Genomic DNA, 19,512 nt, shown 5'->3' on the forward strand with positions numbered 1-19,512 from the left:
TTTGATGATTCGATTTTTCAACAAACTCATTTAGGATCTTCTATTGTTCGACTGTCTGGTTTTTGGTTGGTTGACCATTCAATTTTTGGATTGGTCAAAGAATCATACTATACAACTTTTATGTATTTTCTTTTCATGTACGTTCTACTTAAAAAAAACAAGAAATGAGACCTTAATTATTCCTAAATATTTGGCTTATTTTTCAACACTGACTAGGTTGATAGAGGTAAAAATTCCGTTCCAAAATTCAAATTTTGTACAGGATGAGAATAAGATAGACAAATAAGGTTGACATATATTTATTTTGAGAGTATATTTCTTAATAAAATTAAAAAAAAAAAAGCATATTACTTCATAGTAGACAGAAGTTTCTCACGTCACTTCAGGCAGAGGCTTCTTACTGGTACTCCAGTAGTTTTTACCCAAAAATATTCGCTTTTGCTTCGTTCATTTTGACACCATTTACGCTTTCATTTCTTTAAAATTTTCAGGTCATAGTAGCTGTTCCACAATGTCTTCTCGCAGATCAAACGGAAGAGGTAACCTTGGTACCGTTTTTTTTTTTTTTTTTTTTATAAATTTCTGTTTTCATACCTAATCTTCTTTATCTCAAAACAATATGCATGCAAAGCACTTTTTGCCCTGTATTTGTTTTGTTAAGGCCAACAAAAGCGTTTCGATTATTTCAACTGTAAATAGTGTATCTGCATGATTACTGTGTAAATCTGAAACCCAAAGATGAAACTCTGTATATTGGGGATGCTGATGAGAAATCGCGTTCAAGTTTAATTTTGTATAGGAGAAGAGAAGTTACTCATTTTTACTGAATTATTTCAGAATTTTTTTGATATCTTTATTTTAATTACTCAATAAATGGCTATAAAAAAAATTGATTTACTGCGAAAAAAACTAATTAGGTTTCTGAACTAAAAAGTAGGTTCATACAGTAAATTTGTAACCCTTTGAACAAGCTAAAAAATTAACTATGGTTTTGAAAAGGTTATTTTACTCAATAAGTCCATGAACTATTTTTTTATTTTCACATAGGTATTTAAATTGATTTTTTTTAATTAGGCTCTTGATAAAAAAAAAAATAGTTGAGTTCCTCAAATTTCTAAAGCCGCCATAAATTATCATTTTTTTGCAATTTTAAGACAAAAAAGTAATCCAAGAACCTATTTTTAGGGATATAGTTAAAATATAAATAATTTGAGTTTATTTATAATTTCATAAATAGTTCATGAAATTACATATTAATTTAACCTTTTAACAGTTTTAGGAATTTAATTTAAAAAATGATATGATTAATAGCACAATTAAGAAAATAGTTTAGACTTTGGAGACTTATTTATAAAATTCTCAATTAGTTACGAATCCACTTAATAAGTTACCATTTTAAATATAGAATATGTCAATGTGTAAAATATACTCGCATTTCCATCTTTTTCCAAAGCTGTCTCCAAGGATACCTCATTTTTCTTTGTTCACATCCAAGTGGATGATCATTGCAAAAGAAAAACATACGCAAATATGACACAAACACAAGCAAGTAAGGGTAAGCTAATTATATAAAAAGCATGCATCATAAGAGCATATACATACAAGAATAAACTTCATTCAATAGCAATTTAAAACATACATCTTAACATGTGGAATACTAGACCTCACTCGTTCGGACTTTAGAATGATAGTCGAACTATGGTGGGTCATGCACTCGTGGTGGCTTGTGATAATTGGGTTTCCCACCCCTCCACACTCACGAGGTTTGTCTGTTCCGTGTCTTGGAGCATATTAGAAACCTCCAAGACTAAGATCTCCTGGTACTCCTCACCACATGGTTCAGTCCTCTCTACATGAGAAGAAAGACCATTGGAGCGTCAGGAAGACCCCAAGACTGAGCTCCTACTTTTATTCTAAACACTAAGAATCTCACCGAGAGATTCTGCACTTTGAAACTACCACCAACAACCTTGAAATCATGTTTCATTCTTTCCCAAGTCATATACCTTTGAACCATAATCAGACCACACATTTGAACTTTAAAGATCAAGTCATATGTATCAGAACGTGCTTTACAACCCAAGCAATTTACCATAATTCAACACAAAACAAACTGAAGAAAACATAGAATGGACACTGCGCTTTTCGCAGAGCGCACAGAACTCGCACAGCGAATCCATGTTGATTCGCATAGCGCACCAACCTGTCTCGCCTTACGAATTAAGTCTGATTGAGTGTCAGACTTTGGGACTCTCGCATAGCGCACCAGAGCCGCATAGTGAGACAGCCTAGACAGAGAGCTTCCCCTTGGAGCAACTCGCTATGTGAGAACATTCGCATAGCGAGTCTGCATGACCTACAGAATGCCAGTTCTGCAAAATCATGCAACTCTTGCCTCCCAATCACTTTTAATCCCTCCAACCTACCTTCTAACACTCCTAATTCATGATATGTACCTATTTAAACTGGTCTAGATGGATTTTAACAACAATGAATTGATTTTAAAGTGATTTAGACATGAATTTAGTTCTAAAACCTCAAATTCTATAACTTAGGACTCCTAATTCAATTCTACCATTCTTATCACGTTTTGGGCCAGTTTTATGATCGTAATAAGTCCCAATTGACTTGTCTAGACTACCTAAACAGACCAAATGCACCCCACAACCCCACTACTCAAAATCACCCTCTCACTTCCCTTCAAATAACCTAAGAGGCTCCCTAATTTCTGAACTGTCCATCTACTTCCTATTACAATGGAAATCTTACCTTCCCCAAACACTCCTTTACCATCCCAATTGGTCATCGGAGAATAATCAAATGTCTGAACGCATCAGATTCACCATAAGCGTCGGTGCATATGACTAGTCACAACTTGCTGGACTACGTCAGGACTGCTCTATGATCAGGAATGCACCAACTCTGGTTTTTAAGATTCCTCTATCTTACCAACACAAACAAGTCACAAATCATCCCACTAAACTGTCTCAACCCTCTACACACACTATAGACCACAATTTCCCAAAGTCACCACTTCACTTCCCTTAAACCAACCTAAAATACTAATCCAGTAATTGATTTCTCATCTAACAATGCTTGTACATAATTTCCACTCCCATATACCTCCTAACAGTCCAAATTACAACAATCCACTTCATCAAAACACACCACAGGCAATCAATCACAGATTCATCAGTTGCGCAGTCCAGTTCACACTCAACAGATACATAACAGTTAAAAGCAACGCACCAGTTCAGAATTCAACATTCATATATTTATAAAAATAAATTCACACAAAATAATTAGCTCCCCTTACCTTGAGTCAAAGTGAATGTCAGCTCACCCAAACGCTTCCACAGTGCTCCACACAGCTAGGGCACAAAGGATCTACAAATCACCGCATTGTTGACGAGCTCTTAGAGCCAAGTTTTAAACCGAAAATGAAGGAGGATACCCCTATTTGCTTGAAACCAGTAGAGTGACAATGTCCTAAGTTACGAAACAGTGGAGAAGAGTAGAAAATTTCTTACCGGTCAGATTGGAAAAATGTTCGGTTCAAAAGGAAGCCTTCGGTGTGGTGAATGCTTGAGCACCTTCAAACCCAAGATTGAACGGTTCAATGAATGGAAATGTTAGAGAGAAGACAAAGAGAATTTAGGACAAAAGAGATTTAGAGAGAGAGAGATTTCCAGTAAAATGATTCAGACTTCTGAGAAGTTTCCCCCTAAGGCCATGTTGTCCTTAGGTTATGGGCCTAGCTGCCTTAACATAAGGTCCACTAGCCTTATATTCTTTTTAAGGCCCTTACATCTCAAACTAAAATTATAATTTATACATGAGCTAAAAATGAGATTTGTGGAGAAATTAGTAAAAAATCATTTATGGCAATAATTTAGTTGCATATATAAACACCTTGGTCATTCATGGAGAATAATTTTTGGATCTCTTTCCAAAGTGGCTTGAGTTTTGATGTAGAAGAAAGCATATGCACTTGGATTAGGTATTTGATGTTGCAATGGTATTGTTTCTTGTTGCTATAAATTAGGAGGACAACGTTTGCTTATTTGAACATTTTTTAAATCCTTTCTTCATGAAGTAGGACTCCAATGATTGAATCATACTCTTGATGTTTGTTTTAGGTCTTAAAAAACTTTACGTAGCTAGTATACTTAATAGCTACTTCAATTAACTGGTTAAGCAAAACATGTCAAAACGCCAAATCCCTTGCCGTGCTGAATAATGTATTTCCTTGACTTGGCATATTAATTCAAGTCGTTTTCCTTTTATGATTGCTGATCATACTGTTTCATATCAAATTTGCAAACTTGAGTTGAGTTCATCCTTTTTTTGTATTAGTCAACAACATTTTGAAAAATAACCATTGTTGGAGAGGTGATCCTGGAAGCCATTTATATTACATGCATCAATCTTATTTGTCTAGATATGAAAGCTTTATCACTAATCTTTTTTTGATGCCGTAGCTAGTGGTAGAGATGCATTAGAAAATGAAGTCCCCTTGCCGCCGCTGCCTGATCGTACAACAAATTTGCAATGGGGTGAGGTTAAACCACTTTCAGGAAAACCATACTTTCATAGTATTCTTGCAAGTTCAAATCTCTATCCCCGTTATTATATGGTAATTTCGCACTTGGTTTTATAGACCCCATATCCCATCTGGTTTCTCTTTAGTATTAAAGACAAAAGAGATAGAAGTCAATTGACTATAATTTGGTCTAATAGCACTCTTCCTTCCATCTTTTAGCAGTGGGGTTAAATTTAAGATCAAGCATTAGAGACCATCAGAGTTGTATGTTTGTGTACATCAACATAAAGGAAAAATAGAATATAACAAATGAAAAAGGGAACAGGCATGACTATTCAATTCTAATGTTTTTTGTTGATGCTTCATTATGAAACGTTGGAGTTGGATTACTTCATTTTTTGTTTCACAAAGGTTCATTTTCTGTATCATACAGAAAATTGATTAATTTACTATGCCTTGAGAAGTCATGCACACATTGAAACACTAGACTATCAATATTTTATATTCTTTCTTTCAAACATTTTACGTCGGAGTATCGTTTGAAATATTTTATTTGTTGGTATACAGTGGCCTGCGACCAGCGTACGGTTAGAACTTCCTTTTTGTGAGGTCCCCACGATTCTCACCTATATGGGCAAGAGCTGGGACATGGTGTATTGTGGACAAAACAAACTGCAAGTTTTTAGACCCGCAGGATGGAAAAAGTTTGCTGTTGAGAATTGTTTGAGGGTTGGAGATGCATGCATTTTTGAGCTGATGGAAAGCAGTGACAAGAAAGTCATCTTTGAAGTTCAAATTCTTAGAGGTGACATCCCATCTGAAATTCTTAAAAATGAAATGATCATGGGTCAGAATCGGGAAATGCCAATTGTCCTTAACTAGTATTTTAACCATCTGATGCATTTTATTTTGTTTTTCATTCTGAGATGGTTATTGGATATCTTTTCTTCTGAGTAGGTGAGTGAATGGATTTCACTGCCGCAACATGTTAGGAGTAGTAATTCTATTTTCCGTTTCTAAATACTACTAGAATTTTATTATTGTCAGAGTAACACATTACAGTTTGTACTTTCTAGTCTAACACTAATGCTATTTTGTTGGTGTACTCTGGGTTGTGTTACTACGTCACTGTTGAGGGGTAGAGTAGTGATGGTGAGTCTTGAATGGTTTCAAAGGACAAATCGTTTCTTCCGTTTAAATAAACCTTAAATGTTTTTAAGCTGATTTGAACTTGATACACTATATTTGGCCTAGACATTCTGTGCCCCTAGACGCATATTTTAGGCAAACTATAGTTGTTTTTGTGATAATTAGAACAACAACAATAATAGCTTGTCTCATATCAAGTTATTTGTTTTTAAAGGCATGTTAAACGAAGAAGAAACTTTAGTTATTTATAACTTATAATCAAGATCAGTAATAGTCAATTAAAGCATTGTACCACGAGTAAAGTGTTGAATGCTCGTTCAATGCTCTACCTTAATCTCCAAATAATCAAATATTAAAGAACATAGAATTTGCAGTGACAACATTAGCACTAGTAAGGAACTTTCAGTTTTCTTGTGATCATAATAATTACCTGAGCACAACCCTTTGTCACTATTACAAACACATGGACTAAGGCTAAGCTTAAGATAATGCTCAACTATCATGTAATTAAGGTAAACCTCGATTTCAAGTCTTCAGTGCATTCACCAAGGACCTTACAAAAATAATAGTGGCGCTGTTAGTTCAGGTGAAGCCAGGAATTTCTCCAGGCATTGGAGCTAACTCATTCTTGCCAAACTTCTCCTCATCATAAAATGAGGCTCGCACCACTCTACCCCCAAAATATCGACCATCGAGGTCAATAAGCGCTTTAGTTGTTTCTTCGGATCTCTCAAATTGCACAAATATTCTTACAGCTTCATCAGTGGGGAAATTTGGTTCTGTTATCTCAAATATCAGAACTCGGGTTACAGTTCCATACTTGGCACATTCTGATCCCACTTCATCTTCCAGCTCGTCGTCTACCTCGCCAGGACCAACCTTAAACAAGAAAACATATACAGTGAGTCATCTATGATTGATTAAACTACAAATCCCAAATCTATTTTAGGATGACTTATGCAATCACTACTAAGATTTTCATGGCATAGATTAACTGGTAAGGCATCAAAGTTATGCATACTTTAAATGGAATTAAATTGTAAGAGAAGAAAATAAATATGTAAATGAATTAAATTATCTTAACAATTAATATCAACTTATGTACTTAACTTATACAAACTCTCCTAACTTCTCTATAAGACATGGAGCTTAAATACATTTAAAAAACTTATGGGTAGAAACTCAATTTATTGTACTTTTTTATTTTCTTCTCTTGATAATAAAAATTTGCGGAAAATTTCATCCAAATAAAACCCAAGTATAATTTCAGGATACAAACGCACCATCTAGGGTCTCTGGTGTACATAGCGATCTCGTGAAGGAAATAATAACTATTGCATCAACTACAATTAAATGTACAAATCTGCAACCATTTCAACTTTTGAAATTGGAAAGCCCTTCAGTACAGATGTTTGCATCACCGTTTTTTAGTTTTGGCTTTTATAATTATTATTAATTTCCTTCTCAGGGCAGACCTTCCAAGAAGGCATCTGTTGATCAATGTCAAGAAAAACATGATCAAATAAACACATCAATCTGATTTGTTACCTTTAGTGATACAACCTAGGACTTTGTAATGTGCTAAGGAGGAAACAAATGATGTACACCAATATGTTTTAAAATCCAGTGTCCAGACAAGTCAACAACAGTTACAAACCGTGGGTGAAACAAGTCAAGAAATATTTTATCATGCAAAAAGTAACATGACTTGGTTAAAAATCAAGGTCATAACCTAAACTTTCCAAAAGAAACCAAATATGACAACTGTAAACAGATACTGACAAATATCAATCCCTTCAGAATATTATAAGAACCTCCTCACCTAAGTCTCATCTCAAAAGCCATGTTTTAGAAGAAAAAAAAAATGGCTTATAACCAACAGACAGTAGCATCATCACAATGAGAGTAAGTTCAAAGAAACAAACATCCCTGCAATAATACACTTATAGACTAAAGCCAATTCAAAGGAGTGTAAATCCCAACCGACAAGTTACCCACACTAGACTGAAAATAAAAAATAATCCTAATAAAAATAGGAAATAGAGGCATAACCTATCCAACAAATGTTTAAAGCAAAGAACGTCAATGGTGTAACAGGGTTTTTTTCAATAATTTCTATCCATTGCATGAGTCAAGATATAATACACACAAATTCTTGAGAACAAAGTAGCATGAGTTTCTTTTATACTCATGACCACAAGGACTTAAAAACTAAAACAATTTCTAGTTCAAGGAAAGCACACTGCACAGCATATTCTCAATCTTGTAATTGCTTTGGCAGTACAAAAGACCAATAGACAATAAATAAGCATAAAGGCATGATTCCTATTCCACTCTTCTAAACATCTTTCAGTAAACAAACTCCAAAATTCAAATAACATTTATCCTCAACCGGTGCTGCCTCAACTTTCTCTTCCCTACATTCATTCCTCATTTTTCTCTTGTATTCATGTTCATCCACCTACCTCACCTAGTGGTATAAGGCTATTATTACATTCTCATCTCTTCTACACTTATTTAGTTATAATTTACTTCTGTTGACACTTCTTGACATGCACCACCATAAAACAGTTCTGACCCTACCGCAGTCAGGATAACTTTACTGAGTTTGAAAGTCACTTTACGATCCCAAATGACAAAACGGATAATCATCCACCCAACTAGAGCCTAAATGTGAAAGATGGATCGAAGATACATAAACCATACAACTTGTTTATAATGTGATCCCCTATTTACACCTTTAAAATATTAACCTGCATCTTCATGAACTTCTGTTCCATGCATATTTTCTTTTATGTCCTAAACTAAAATCCTACACTCTACATTGCTACGCTTTACTTCACCACTCAAATTTAGAGTGTACCCCTTCTCTAGTCTTATTGACTAAAAACATATCATGCACAAGAAGCATGCAAAACACCAGAGGACAGGCTATTTCAAACCCGTCCTCTGTTTGTATTCCTAAAACCTCAAGTGAAGCCTTATATCATCATAATTGGCACCAAGCAATTATAGATGAAATGTCTTCCCTACGTTGTAAAGCACATCGGATCTAGTATCTAAAGTAACCAGTAACAGCTAATTGTCAATGGACGTTTATAGTTAACATAGCTATGTTGGTCCCGAGAGGCTGTATTGACCATTTGAAGGCTCATTTAGCAGCCAAGTATAGTACACAAAAGAAGCATATTTTCTATACCTTCAAGTTTAACAATTGTTGGTATAGCATTTGCATGCCGAATCTCAAAAACATCACCACCAAAACAAAGGTAAGATGATTAATAGGAACATGATTATCAGACTAGAATGCTAACTCAGACTTGGACAAGCTTACATGCCCATGATGACACAAATGTTTAACTCAGTTGCAGAATCCTATTTGAACAAGCTTGAGTGCACTCACAGACTCGTTTGAACTCCGTCAATCTCATTGGTCCATGAACGAGCTCACAAGCTCATTAGGGTAAAAAATATTTACTCAAAAGAACGGTTATTAATGTCATTTGAGTCTCAAAACACAAAAAAAGAGCATCGAGGCTCGTTCACAGTCTAATTGCATGCAAGTTTAGTTTTTTATCTGGTCAGTTGATTTCCTCTGCATATGGCCGTCTCTCTGCTCAAACAGAACTGCAAGTTATAGCCCTGTATTTTGTTTCTCTGTTTTGTCTATATTTTATACGTTTGAGAAATACTGAAATTTTGAGTATTAATTTCAAGTTTCAGCATTTCAAATCTCAGGAATTGACAGTATATTTTGGATTTATCTTGCAATATTTATGGTATAATAATTTTAATAATTTTGGGAATTGGGAGTATATTTCAGAATAATTTACGTATTTTATATTGAGTAAGCTCTTTCAAATATACAGTCAAGGCCTCTATGAATTTATATAAACTCTCGACTTGGACAACCTAGAATATGTATACAAGTTAAACACAATTTCTACATGATAAAGCAAACTGACCAGCGGAATGAAAACCTAATAAGAAGCTTAGCGCATTCATTTTGACAAGTTAAATAATATAAGTACTGTAAACCATAGCTCATAGCATCAAATTCATCACTCGTCACGATTATTAAAACCACATCCGTCACTGACCAAGCCAAAACTTTACAAGGGCTCATCAGGCAGAACAAAATCTATAACATCACAAGCAACAAAATGCGAAAATTACATCCTATCTAAAGTTAATACAAGACGGTTCATCTAAGGCAGCAACATCCAAAGGAATTGATAAAAATCAAGTAGAGAATCAGCCATAACATAAGCACACTAGTTACCTCATAAAACACAAACCTGACTGATAAACTTTCAACATCACTAAAGATCAATATCCAAAAGCACTTGAATGAAATCAACACAATTACACAAACAAGCATTTATCATGTCGAAACACACGCAATAAACAGATGTAACATACCATATTCCTAAGGAGCAGCACCTTGGTAGGCACTCCATTGAAGTTAACACTCTTCACTTTCTTGCTGTTATCACTAGCATTCACAATAACCCCAGCTCTTCTATCCGTTTTCTTTGCCATCAAAGGAGTGGTAATCCCCTGCTCCTGCTTCCCAAGTCCCTGCCCCTCCTTCCATCCCATCTTTGCCATCATCCTCTGCGCGGCCGTCATCTGTCCACCCGCCCCCACTCCCAACCCTCCTGTTTCAGACTTCCCAATGCTAAACCCGTCCGAATTCCCCGTCGGAGGAGGCGACGGTGATCTCGGCACGGCCCCACTCATCGCCGCGCGCCTCCTCCAAGCCTCTTCACCGGAAACATTCAACCTCGATTCACTGTAATCCCTTTCTCGCTCTCGTTCCTTCTCGCGCTCCCTCTCTTCGTCTTCCTCCTCCTGGCGGCGGCGCTCGAGTTCCCGCAGCATCTCGGCCTCACGGGCCTTGCGCTTGCGGTCGCGGCGGTACTCCTCGTAGTCGTTGGGTCGGGCCGGGTCGTACTCCTCGAGAACGGTGGACTGGACGCCGACAAGAGCGGGCTGCAGGGTGTCGTCAGGAGGCGGGGCGGGCGTGGGGGAGAGAAGGGCCTTAGTGTTGGGGACAACGGGCTTGGGCTTGGGCTGGGTTCGGAGAAGGGTTTGGGGAGGCGCGAAGAGCGAGGCGGGCTTGCGGAGGGTGGCGGGGGCCATCTTGGTGCTGGAAGACCACACATTGGGAGTGGGTTTGTTGTCTTCCTCCGCCGACGAAGGTGGAGGAAGGTCTCCGTATAATCCACCCAACATTTGAATATTGAAAATTGAAAGCAAACGAAAACGGATTCGTCGATTCTACTACCACTTCAGAAGGGGATAATGAATAGTGCTTTGGGATTAGATTAGGGATTTGTTGATGACACCGACACAGAACGAAGAACAACACGCGCCGCCGAATACTGTTAGCCGTTGAGTGATCTCGATGTCCTCAATGAGTCGATGGGTCTCGGTCGCGCACCACTCGATTGCGTCGCGGCAGAGTAATTTATTCACTTTATTAGTTTTTTTTTATTAACTTTATTAGTTAAATAATGGGAAAATTTTTATTTACAATACCAAGATGGTCATGGAGTTAAGAGTTAGTAAAGTTTAAAAAAGTGTTTGGCATAATTAAAGTTTGGTTTAATACCTATTTTTGTCCCTCCCTTAGGAGAATTTGTTTAAAGTGGTCCCTCCTTTTTTAAAAAGTTCACTTAAGTCCTAAATTTCGCAAAAAGTCTTCAATTTGGTCCTTTTTGGTTACGACGTTAAGTTTCTTAACGACACAGATGCCAGGTGACTAATATGTGACTACGTGTAACGTTCTGCTTTGCTATTGGTTTAAAAAATAAAATAAATTGTGACGTGGAATATTGGAAATAGGTTTAAATTAGAAATTACAATAAGGGTTACATTAGAAATTGGAATTAGGGTTAAAAATTCGAATTAGGGTTAAATTAGTTTGGGGTAAAAATTTCGAATGTGATTGGGAAAATGAGAAATTGAAGAGGTGGTTTCGTCTTCGTCTTCGTCCATCGTCTTCGTCCATCAGCGCTGTAGGAGGTGGTTTCGTGAAGGTTTCGTGATTCGTCAAGGTTCGTGTGTCGTTCGTCATCGTTGAGGTTAGTTTTGTTACTTACTCATTTCAATATTAAGTGTTTCTGGTGTGGATGATTAAAATATGATTATGTTTGTGTTATTGAAAGTTAAAATATGATTATGTTTGTGTTATTGATGCTTAAAATATGATTGTGTTTGTCCTGTTCATGGTTAAAATACGATTTCATTTTTGTCGTTTTCGTTGTTGAATGAGGTCCCCTGTTGGGTGTTCAAATTGGTTCCCTGTTGGGTGTTGAAAGTGGTCCCTGTTTATTGTTAATTTGGTCCCATGGGTCTTAATTTATGAAAGTGGTCCCCCTTTTCATTTGCAGGATAGGGTTTGGGATGGGTGAGGAGAGGTTTAAGGTCGTGGTCCACCACGGTGGGACCTTAGTAAAAGGAAAAAGTTAACAATTAGAAGAAACGTTGCATAGATTGAACTCTCTTTCTTTATTGAGAGTGTGTAGGACAGTAGCTAAGTTGTTATGTATGTTATTTGAAGTTAGACATTTTATCTTTCATATCTGAATTTGGACATGTTATGTATGAATTTGGTGATATTGTGTATGGCAGTATCTTTTTTTTGACTGGATGTACTGAATATTAAGTCTGAAACTGCTGTTTGAATGTTCTTTTATGTTTAGGTTTCCTTACCATGCAGTGGAATTATGTTTAATTTAAGGGACCATTATGCACAATTTTTAACTAAAAGGGGGACCAAAATGAACAATTTTAAACAAAAGTAAGGACCAAAAATCACAACTTAAAACGAAACTGAGGACTATTACGAATTTCATTCAACTAACCCAGATGGTTCAAGTTATATTACAATACCAGCTCATAATACACAAACACCACATTGATTCAAGATTGCCCACGTAACATCAACCTAAGGGCACTCAAAACATTACAACATGAACTCAAAATACATGAACACAACATAAATTAGACATTGGTCACCTAACATCAACCTAAAAACAGCCCCAATATGATGATGTTAAGCACAATAACAACAACCCCAACTCCAACTACTAACTTCATCTTTCTCTGCAACTCTTTCACAGCACTTTCCATATCAGTGGTCCTCTTGTTGCTTTGCCTCACATTTGTACCATCTCTATCATCATCGTTCTCTTCACCAAACCACTTGAAAAAGTTACATGACATTCCACTTGTAAATGCACCCTATTACTCACAAAAAACACAAAAAACTGTCAACATAGGAAATCAATTAAACATAAAAGTGACTTTGCTATTACAAAAACCTTATAATGACGACATGCCCAAAATTGCCTCCCAGCATTCCTTGCAGTTTTCGTAACTTTCAGTACAGCAAAATCACCACAGTAGCAAATAGGGGTTATCCCACCACCCCTCGAAACAGCACCCTGTGATGAATGCGAAGCTCCTTTGCCCGTTGTCTTCGAACAAGAACAACCACTTTGTGAAGAAGCCATTCAAAACTCTAAACCCTAACCTTTTGACTGTCCAAAACTCTGGAGCAAATGACCACAAACCCTAACCATGGCTTTTAAACTTGGGAATAATAATCATCCATCACTGTAACAGGATGGTTAACTTAATCACACACCAAAAATTACCCCTAAATCCTTCTCTAATCCAACCCTAATTATAAACATTTCCACGTAATCATTATATATTTTTTAAAAACAATTAACAATGCCAAATTAGCAGATGTTAGCCACCTGGCAGATGTGCCGTTAAGAAAGTTAACGCCGTTAGCAAAAAGGACCACTTTGAACAGTTTTTGCAAAAGGTAGGACTTAAGTGAACTTTTGAAAAAAGGAGGGACCACTTTGAATAAACCCTCCCAAAGGAGGGAGCAAAATAGGTATTAAACCTTAAAGTTTAAGAGAGGTTAATTGTTCTAAAAATGGTGAGATTGAAGATGTCCATGCAAGTGTTTGTTAATCCTATGAAAAAAAGAAATCGAATCGAATCAATTTAGTTTTTAAGTAATAAATCTAGGTAGAATGTTGGTAATTTTAACCAAGATCTAGGTAGAAATTTTCATATGCTTAAGTGAGGTCAAAATGTTGATCATCTGCTAAAAAAATTTAAGAATTAATCTGAGAAGGAATATTGATTATATGAGGAATGAGTTTGGTTATAATTACAATCAAAATAACATAGAAAATTATTATGAGCATCCAAAGTTCAATAAAAAAAGGATTTTAAAACTTATAACCAATTTTATTTCATACTTCATTTTTAGATTTTATCCTTAAGACTGAGTTACTTTTATGTATAAAATATCCAAATTCTCTAATTCACTAGGAAAATAAGCGAATCGACTATAAAACTTGTTACTAGATATCAAATTGAATGTGGTAATTTAGCCACGAGTGAAAATTTAAAAATGAATTATTTTCCTAATTCTTCAATAAAAGATCAATTATAAACCTTGTTACTAGGTATCAAATTGAATATAGTTATTTAGTTACGAGTGAAAATTTAAAAATAAAATATTTCTCTAGTTCTTTAATAAAAGATCCTTTCATCTAATTTACAACTCTAGTCCCAAATTCCATTCATAATTGGTATCAATTAGAAAGAAATTTTCTTGAGTGGTTTTTTAGAGCTCAGATAATCTTTATTGATCTAATGAATGTGAAAAGTTATAATAATGAAGTCATAGACAATTATTTGACTTGGTTCCAACAAATGAAGTCAAGGTATATTACTCAAATACTAGAACATGAGTTGGTAAGGAGGATTGAGAAAATTGATATGAAAAAAAGAGACATCAAAAGTTTGAGAAAAACAACTACGAAAGAGTGAATATCTTATGTAGAGGCTTTGCATGAAAACTCAAATGAGGAGAGTATGAGTGATAATAGAGAGGTTAATTTAGTCGAATTAAAAGTTGGACCACGTTATATTTGTAAGTTCCTACAAAAAGGTGAGGTAGACAATAAAATGGCAAAGAGAGTTTATAAATTCGATGTATCAAAATCATATTAGATATTTTGTTAAAAGATAAATAGATAAAATTGAGCGATGATCATATATTGTCTTCTTTCAGAAAAAGAAAAGGGAAAAAGTATTATAAGTTTCATAAAAAAAATTGTATACTTTTCAAGAATACTATACAAGATGCAATCGAGCAAGGTCGATTGAAGTTTGAGTAGAAATCAATGAAAGTGGATCTATCTTCCACAAATGACTTCAACCATTCTTCAAAGTGTTTGGTCATGGCTAGGGGTACGCTATCAATTAAGGTTAAGACTTTATCTCCAGCTGCACACCCTAAATCTATTCCTAGCATCAAGAAGCTCACAGAATAATTGATTGGATTACAACTTAAGACTAATTTTCACTCAATCTTAAGCCAATTAGATAGGACAGGTGATCAGTTAATCCAACATTGAATATAAATCCATTAACAAACTTTAGATCAAAAGAATACATAAATAGAAGGTATTACCAAATACAAGAGTTCAAATTTGTTTACGTCTTACTTCAACACTTGGAGATTTAGCTCCTCATAGATGATAGAAAGAAATACAAACAATGAAGAGAATTCATCTCCTAATCTTCTAAAGATGTTTTAATAATTACAGAGGATGTGGATGAGAAGACTCTCTAGAATCTCTTTGTAAAGTGCTCTCAAAAGTATATAAAATTGAAGTCCTTGAACTCTCTTTCAAGTCTTTCTGAAGTGTTGTATTTATAAAATCTGACAGTGCAACTCAAGTGGTGTTCATGGCTTCAACCGTGAAGTTTCCCTCCTATGTGGGTTTTCTCTATAGTTCAAGTAATGCATTCCTACGACTATAGCCTCCCGATATTACTTCATGATGAAAGATTCTCCATGACTTGAGTCTTAGGTTAAGACTTGGGAAAACCTTTTTTTGTTGAATTTTCTTCAAGATTCAAGCCTTAGCTAACGTTGCAATCCTACCCTACAAAATTCTTTAAAAAGTGTTTAATTTCTTTATATTTTCTTCAAAATGCAGCTTTGACTGTTTAAAATGTTCCAATCCTACAAAACAAGTAGAAGTAGGATCGTTATCATGAATTTTATAAAGTCAAAGCAAGATAAGCGTTATTTTAACATTGAAATCACCTAATACCAAATACTTATTGTACGGTAGTATATCTCTGACGGCCGGACACATCACCTTACCGGCCGGTTATACCGGACGATCCAGCTTACCAATTAACTGGGCCGAATTATCAGAATGGATCAAGTCTTATTGGGCTCAAGGCCCAANGCATCACAGGCGTAAATGATATCCAAACAGAGATATCATCAAATAATATCCAAACAGAGATATTATCAAATCATATCAAAACATAAATATATTACGTCATATCCAAACAGAGATATGTCAAGTAAGTTTGTTTATATCTTATTTTTGCTTATATTCTACTAATCCAAAGCCTATAAATAAAGGGCTAAGGACTCCAAACAAGGTACGCACATTTTAGCATACTCTCTGCTGCAATCATTTTGCCATTCTTCCACTCACTTTCCCAGACTAAGCACTATGCTGCTTAAAGACTGGGAACATTCTACCATTGATGCCTAACTTGAGCGTCGGAGTGCCTTTTCAGGTACCTCCCCCCCCTCGGCAAGAGCTTGAAGATCACCGGACGGTCAAGGTTAAAGCGAAGCCTGCGGTCAAGATCCAGGAAAGGCGATCAGAAAGTGAGAAAGTTGCGTCATCGAGGTTAGTCCTTTCGGTCCCAGAAATATCTATCGAAACATTTTGGCGCCCACCGTGAGACCGTGGGGCATCCCATTGAAAGCCACGAGGAACCAAGACAAGCGCTCGGTATCAACATCACTATTCCATATCAACATCAAGAAATTTCAGCAACAACTTGGGTCATCAAACGGAAACATGAGTCATTATCTCCATATCAAATTCTACCAACGGGAGACACATGTCGAAGGTCCCCTCAATTTTTACGGGGAAGCCCTTGAAAGGATAAACACTTTCTTCTCAAACTATGAATAAGATTTTCGTTACAAAAATACTATAAAATATGATTTTCAAAATATATTACAAAATATTATTTTCATTATGAAAATATTGAATACTGAAAGGATAATCACTGGACGCATACATCTCTGAATGAGAAAAGATAGCTTTTGGTCACGTGACGTGACTTCTGTATTGAACATGGTGATTAATTAAAAATCACGGTTTATTTTATTTCTTAATTCATTTTATGGCAATACGTAATTTTCTGCAAAAGCATTATTTGCCACGTGAAGTACAGAGGACCGAGGTAGATGGGGCTTGGCCACGATCATTGGCGGTAAAATCATCAAAGTGAGACAGGACCCGACCCTCTTCCTTCACCTAAATGCTATCCTCCAAGACAAAAACTTTCAATCCCGCAGACATGGGCGATGGTATCTATAGTCCACCACACTCACGCTGGAAACAAGCCCACCCCTTTCTCTCATCCTTGTGTATCTCCGAGTCATGGACATCCATGGACGCAAACAAGGGGTGCAATCAGGAGATCTTTCATTCTTCACCACGGGATTATGAGTATCAGTAGGCGCTCATGCCACTTACTGTATCACCAGCGGCTTCTCCGCCGCTGCTTCAAGGCTGGCTTTACCCAACCCTGACGTCATGCTCGATCAGTGCTAACTTCTGAAACTCAATATCGCTCACGCCGCGACTTCTATGGCCCAATACCATGTTATTTAAGATTAACGACAAGAAAAAATCCAATCAACCTATATATATCATTTAAAGATTTATTCAAACATTTACCTTTTCTTGTGCACTTTTCTTCATAAAGTTCCAGGGAGAGAAAAAACACAAGTTTTGCATCACCCATGAGGCTGTCCACTTTGTCGCCGAGAGCAACAGCGAGCTGCGCAAGTCGTAGCACCCCAGCGTAATCTACAATCACAGGTCATAAGGTTCTACAACGACCACACCCTCGCCAAAGGCATCAACTAGTACAATGTCATCATCCGCGACACTCACGGCATTCTCTGCTCCATCCGGTCCGGTCTCCGTGGCATTCGCCACATATACCGAGTCTTCCGGCAGCAACGAAACCCTCTCCAACGTCATTTCAAAGCTGGCTTCACCCAACACCAACTTTATTTCAGCAAAATACTTAATCAAGATCAAATATGGGCCCAAATCAGCAAAGCAAAACATCTCCCTTTGGCTGGCCAAAAGTGAAGCCGCCGACGTCAGCGATTCAATCCTTTCGTTCCCCCTTAGGCGCGCCAGAGAGAAGTTTCTCCCAAGACAGCACCGCAGTTTCCACCGCGAGCGCCACCTCGTTGCCTTCGCCGGTAAGGACCACAATGCTTCCATTACAGCCACCATCAGCTTGTTAAACCTGAGACCTTGCTCACATCTGAGTTGATCATCGCTCAAACGACGCCATCAACCAATACAGTCGCGTCGTCCGGACCAGCCTTCATGACGACCACTCCTGCTGCGAGCACCAAGGCATGACCTTCACCATGCCAAGCGCCATCGGACAGCGCCTCATCATCACGCAACTGCTATAGTCAGTTCACAAGAACAACCCTAATTTGGCTGTGCGACCAAGGCAATACCATAGTAACATATATTGCTTGTTTCCGCATGGTTGAATTCATGCTCTCTGTGGTTTGACCCCTGAAGAATCAAGGAGTAAAAGTCTTTCTCTACACCATTTTGGTCATATCTGTTAGCTAACATTCTATGAAACACATGCTGTGAATTGTCAAAGTTTCCAAGTGAGATAGAAACATCAATTTGATGGCGCAACACTTCCTTCAAGAAAGAAGACTCTGCAATGAGATTTAATTTTATCCGGACGAAGCAACAACTCACACCTATCGTCCTCTCTTCCCTGCATGGGCTGAACCATAAAGGCGCCACACACGAACCCTAGCGACATGCCGCCTTTGACCGCGATTCGACAACCACCATCCTGTTGCCGGGAGCACTCTTCCAAGGCTCCAGTCGGATCCTTTCCATCTTCGACTCTTTGTTAGGGAACAACCCTTCACTTTCTTTGAATGAAACAAGCGAATGGCTGTACGAAACCTTCGCGAGGCATCCCCGATGCCACTAACAAAGCCAGTCGTCGGCGCCTACGAGCCCGCATTGTCGACGGCAGCCACCACTTTAAGGTCGTCCGTCTTCCATCTGCCTATGCGTGCAAAGCTACCATAGCTTCTTTGACCATGACCGCGTCATCCTCCAACATTTCAAGTCACTGCCACCGACTCTTAGGACTAGAGATATTTTGATTCTCCACCATTGCGTTATATTCCATAACATTATGTCACACGACGTCAGATCAATTACATCTTGACCGAACGATCTCGTCTATAATTTTGATATTATCTTACAGATTACTAAAGCGGTCACAAACATCTAAAGCAGTTACATGCTCATCCAGTTTACATCAAATGCAACTAGTTACTTCAACATCTCCACCTATAGAAGGCCAGGACCCAACGCGTCCTGACGCCTTATGGACAACCACGTCCATCTATACACAAGCCTAGACCGAACGCGTCTAGACGCCTCAAGGCCTAGACCGAACGCATCTAGACGCCTCAAGGCCAGGAACGAACGCGTTCTGACACCTTATGGACACCCACGTCCATCTATACACAGGCCTAGACCGAACGCGTCTAGACACCTCAAGGCCAGGACCGAACGCGTTCTGATGCCTTATGGACACCCACGTCCATCTATACACAGGCCTAGACCGAACGCGTCTAGACGCCTCAAGGCCAGGACCGA

At 37.4% G+C, this 19,512-nt stretch overlaps 3 protein-coding genes across 3 annotated transcripts; 1 reads left to right on the forward strand and 2 right to left on the reverse strand.

The window, feature by feature from the left end:
* The first annotated feature begins 345 nt into the window (after nucleotides 1–345).
* On the forward strand, nucleotides 346–5,691 carry LOC106767902 (B3 domain-containing protein Os06g0112300). The gene is made up of 4 exons (XM_014652868.2): nucleotides 346–403; nucleotides 492–539; nucleotides 4,482–4,636; nucleotides 5,111–5,691. The coding sequence occupies exons 2-4, from the start codon at nucleotides 512–514 to the stop codon at nucleotides 5,423–5,425; spliced, it is 498 nt and encodes a 165-aa protein (XP_014508354.1). The 5' UTR covers nucleotides 346–403; nucleotides 492–511; the 3' UTR covers nucleotides 5,426–5,691.
* Nucleotides 5,692–6,018: 327 nt separating this feature from the next.
* Nucleotides 6,019–11,163, reverse strand: LOC106765396 (DNA-damage-repair/toleration protein DRT111, chloroplastic). Its single transcript, XM_014650002.2, has 2 exons — nucleotides 10,115–11,163; nucleotides 6,019–6,571 (listed from the first exon to the last, which is right to left on the reverse strand). Exons 1-2 carry the CDS (start codon nucleotides 10,928–10,930, stop codon nucleotides 6,275–6,277), a joined length of 1,113 nt encoding a protein of 370 aa, XP_014505488.1. The 5' UTR covers nucleotides 10,931–11,163; the 3' UTR covers nucleotides 6,019–6,274.
* Nucleotides 11,164–11,472: 309 nt separating this feature from the next.
* On the reverse strand, nucleotides 11,473–13,476 carry LOC106766040. Its single transcript, XM_014650803.2, has 2 exons — nucleotides 13,024–13,476; nucleotides 11,473–12,943 (listed from the first exon to the last, which is right to left on the reverse strand). Exons 1-2 carry the CDS (start codon nucleotides 13,213–13,215, stop codon nucleotides 12,725–12,727), a joined length of 411 nt encoding a protein of 136 aa, XP_014506289.1. The 5' UTR covers nucleotides 13,216–13,476; the 3' UTR covers nucleotides 11,473–12,724.
* Nucleotides 13,477–19,512: the final 6,036 nt, after the last annotated feature.

The sequence above is a fragment of the Vigna radiata genome, chromosome 7, assembly GCF_000741045.1.
Source record: "Vigna radiata var. radiata cultivar VC1973A chromosome 7, Vradiata_ver6, whole genome shotgun sequence".
In the NCBI taxonomy this organism is placed as follows: domain Eukaryota; kingdom Viridiplantae; phylum Streptophyta; class Magnoliopsida; order Fabales; family Fabaceae; genus Vigna; species Vigna radiata.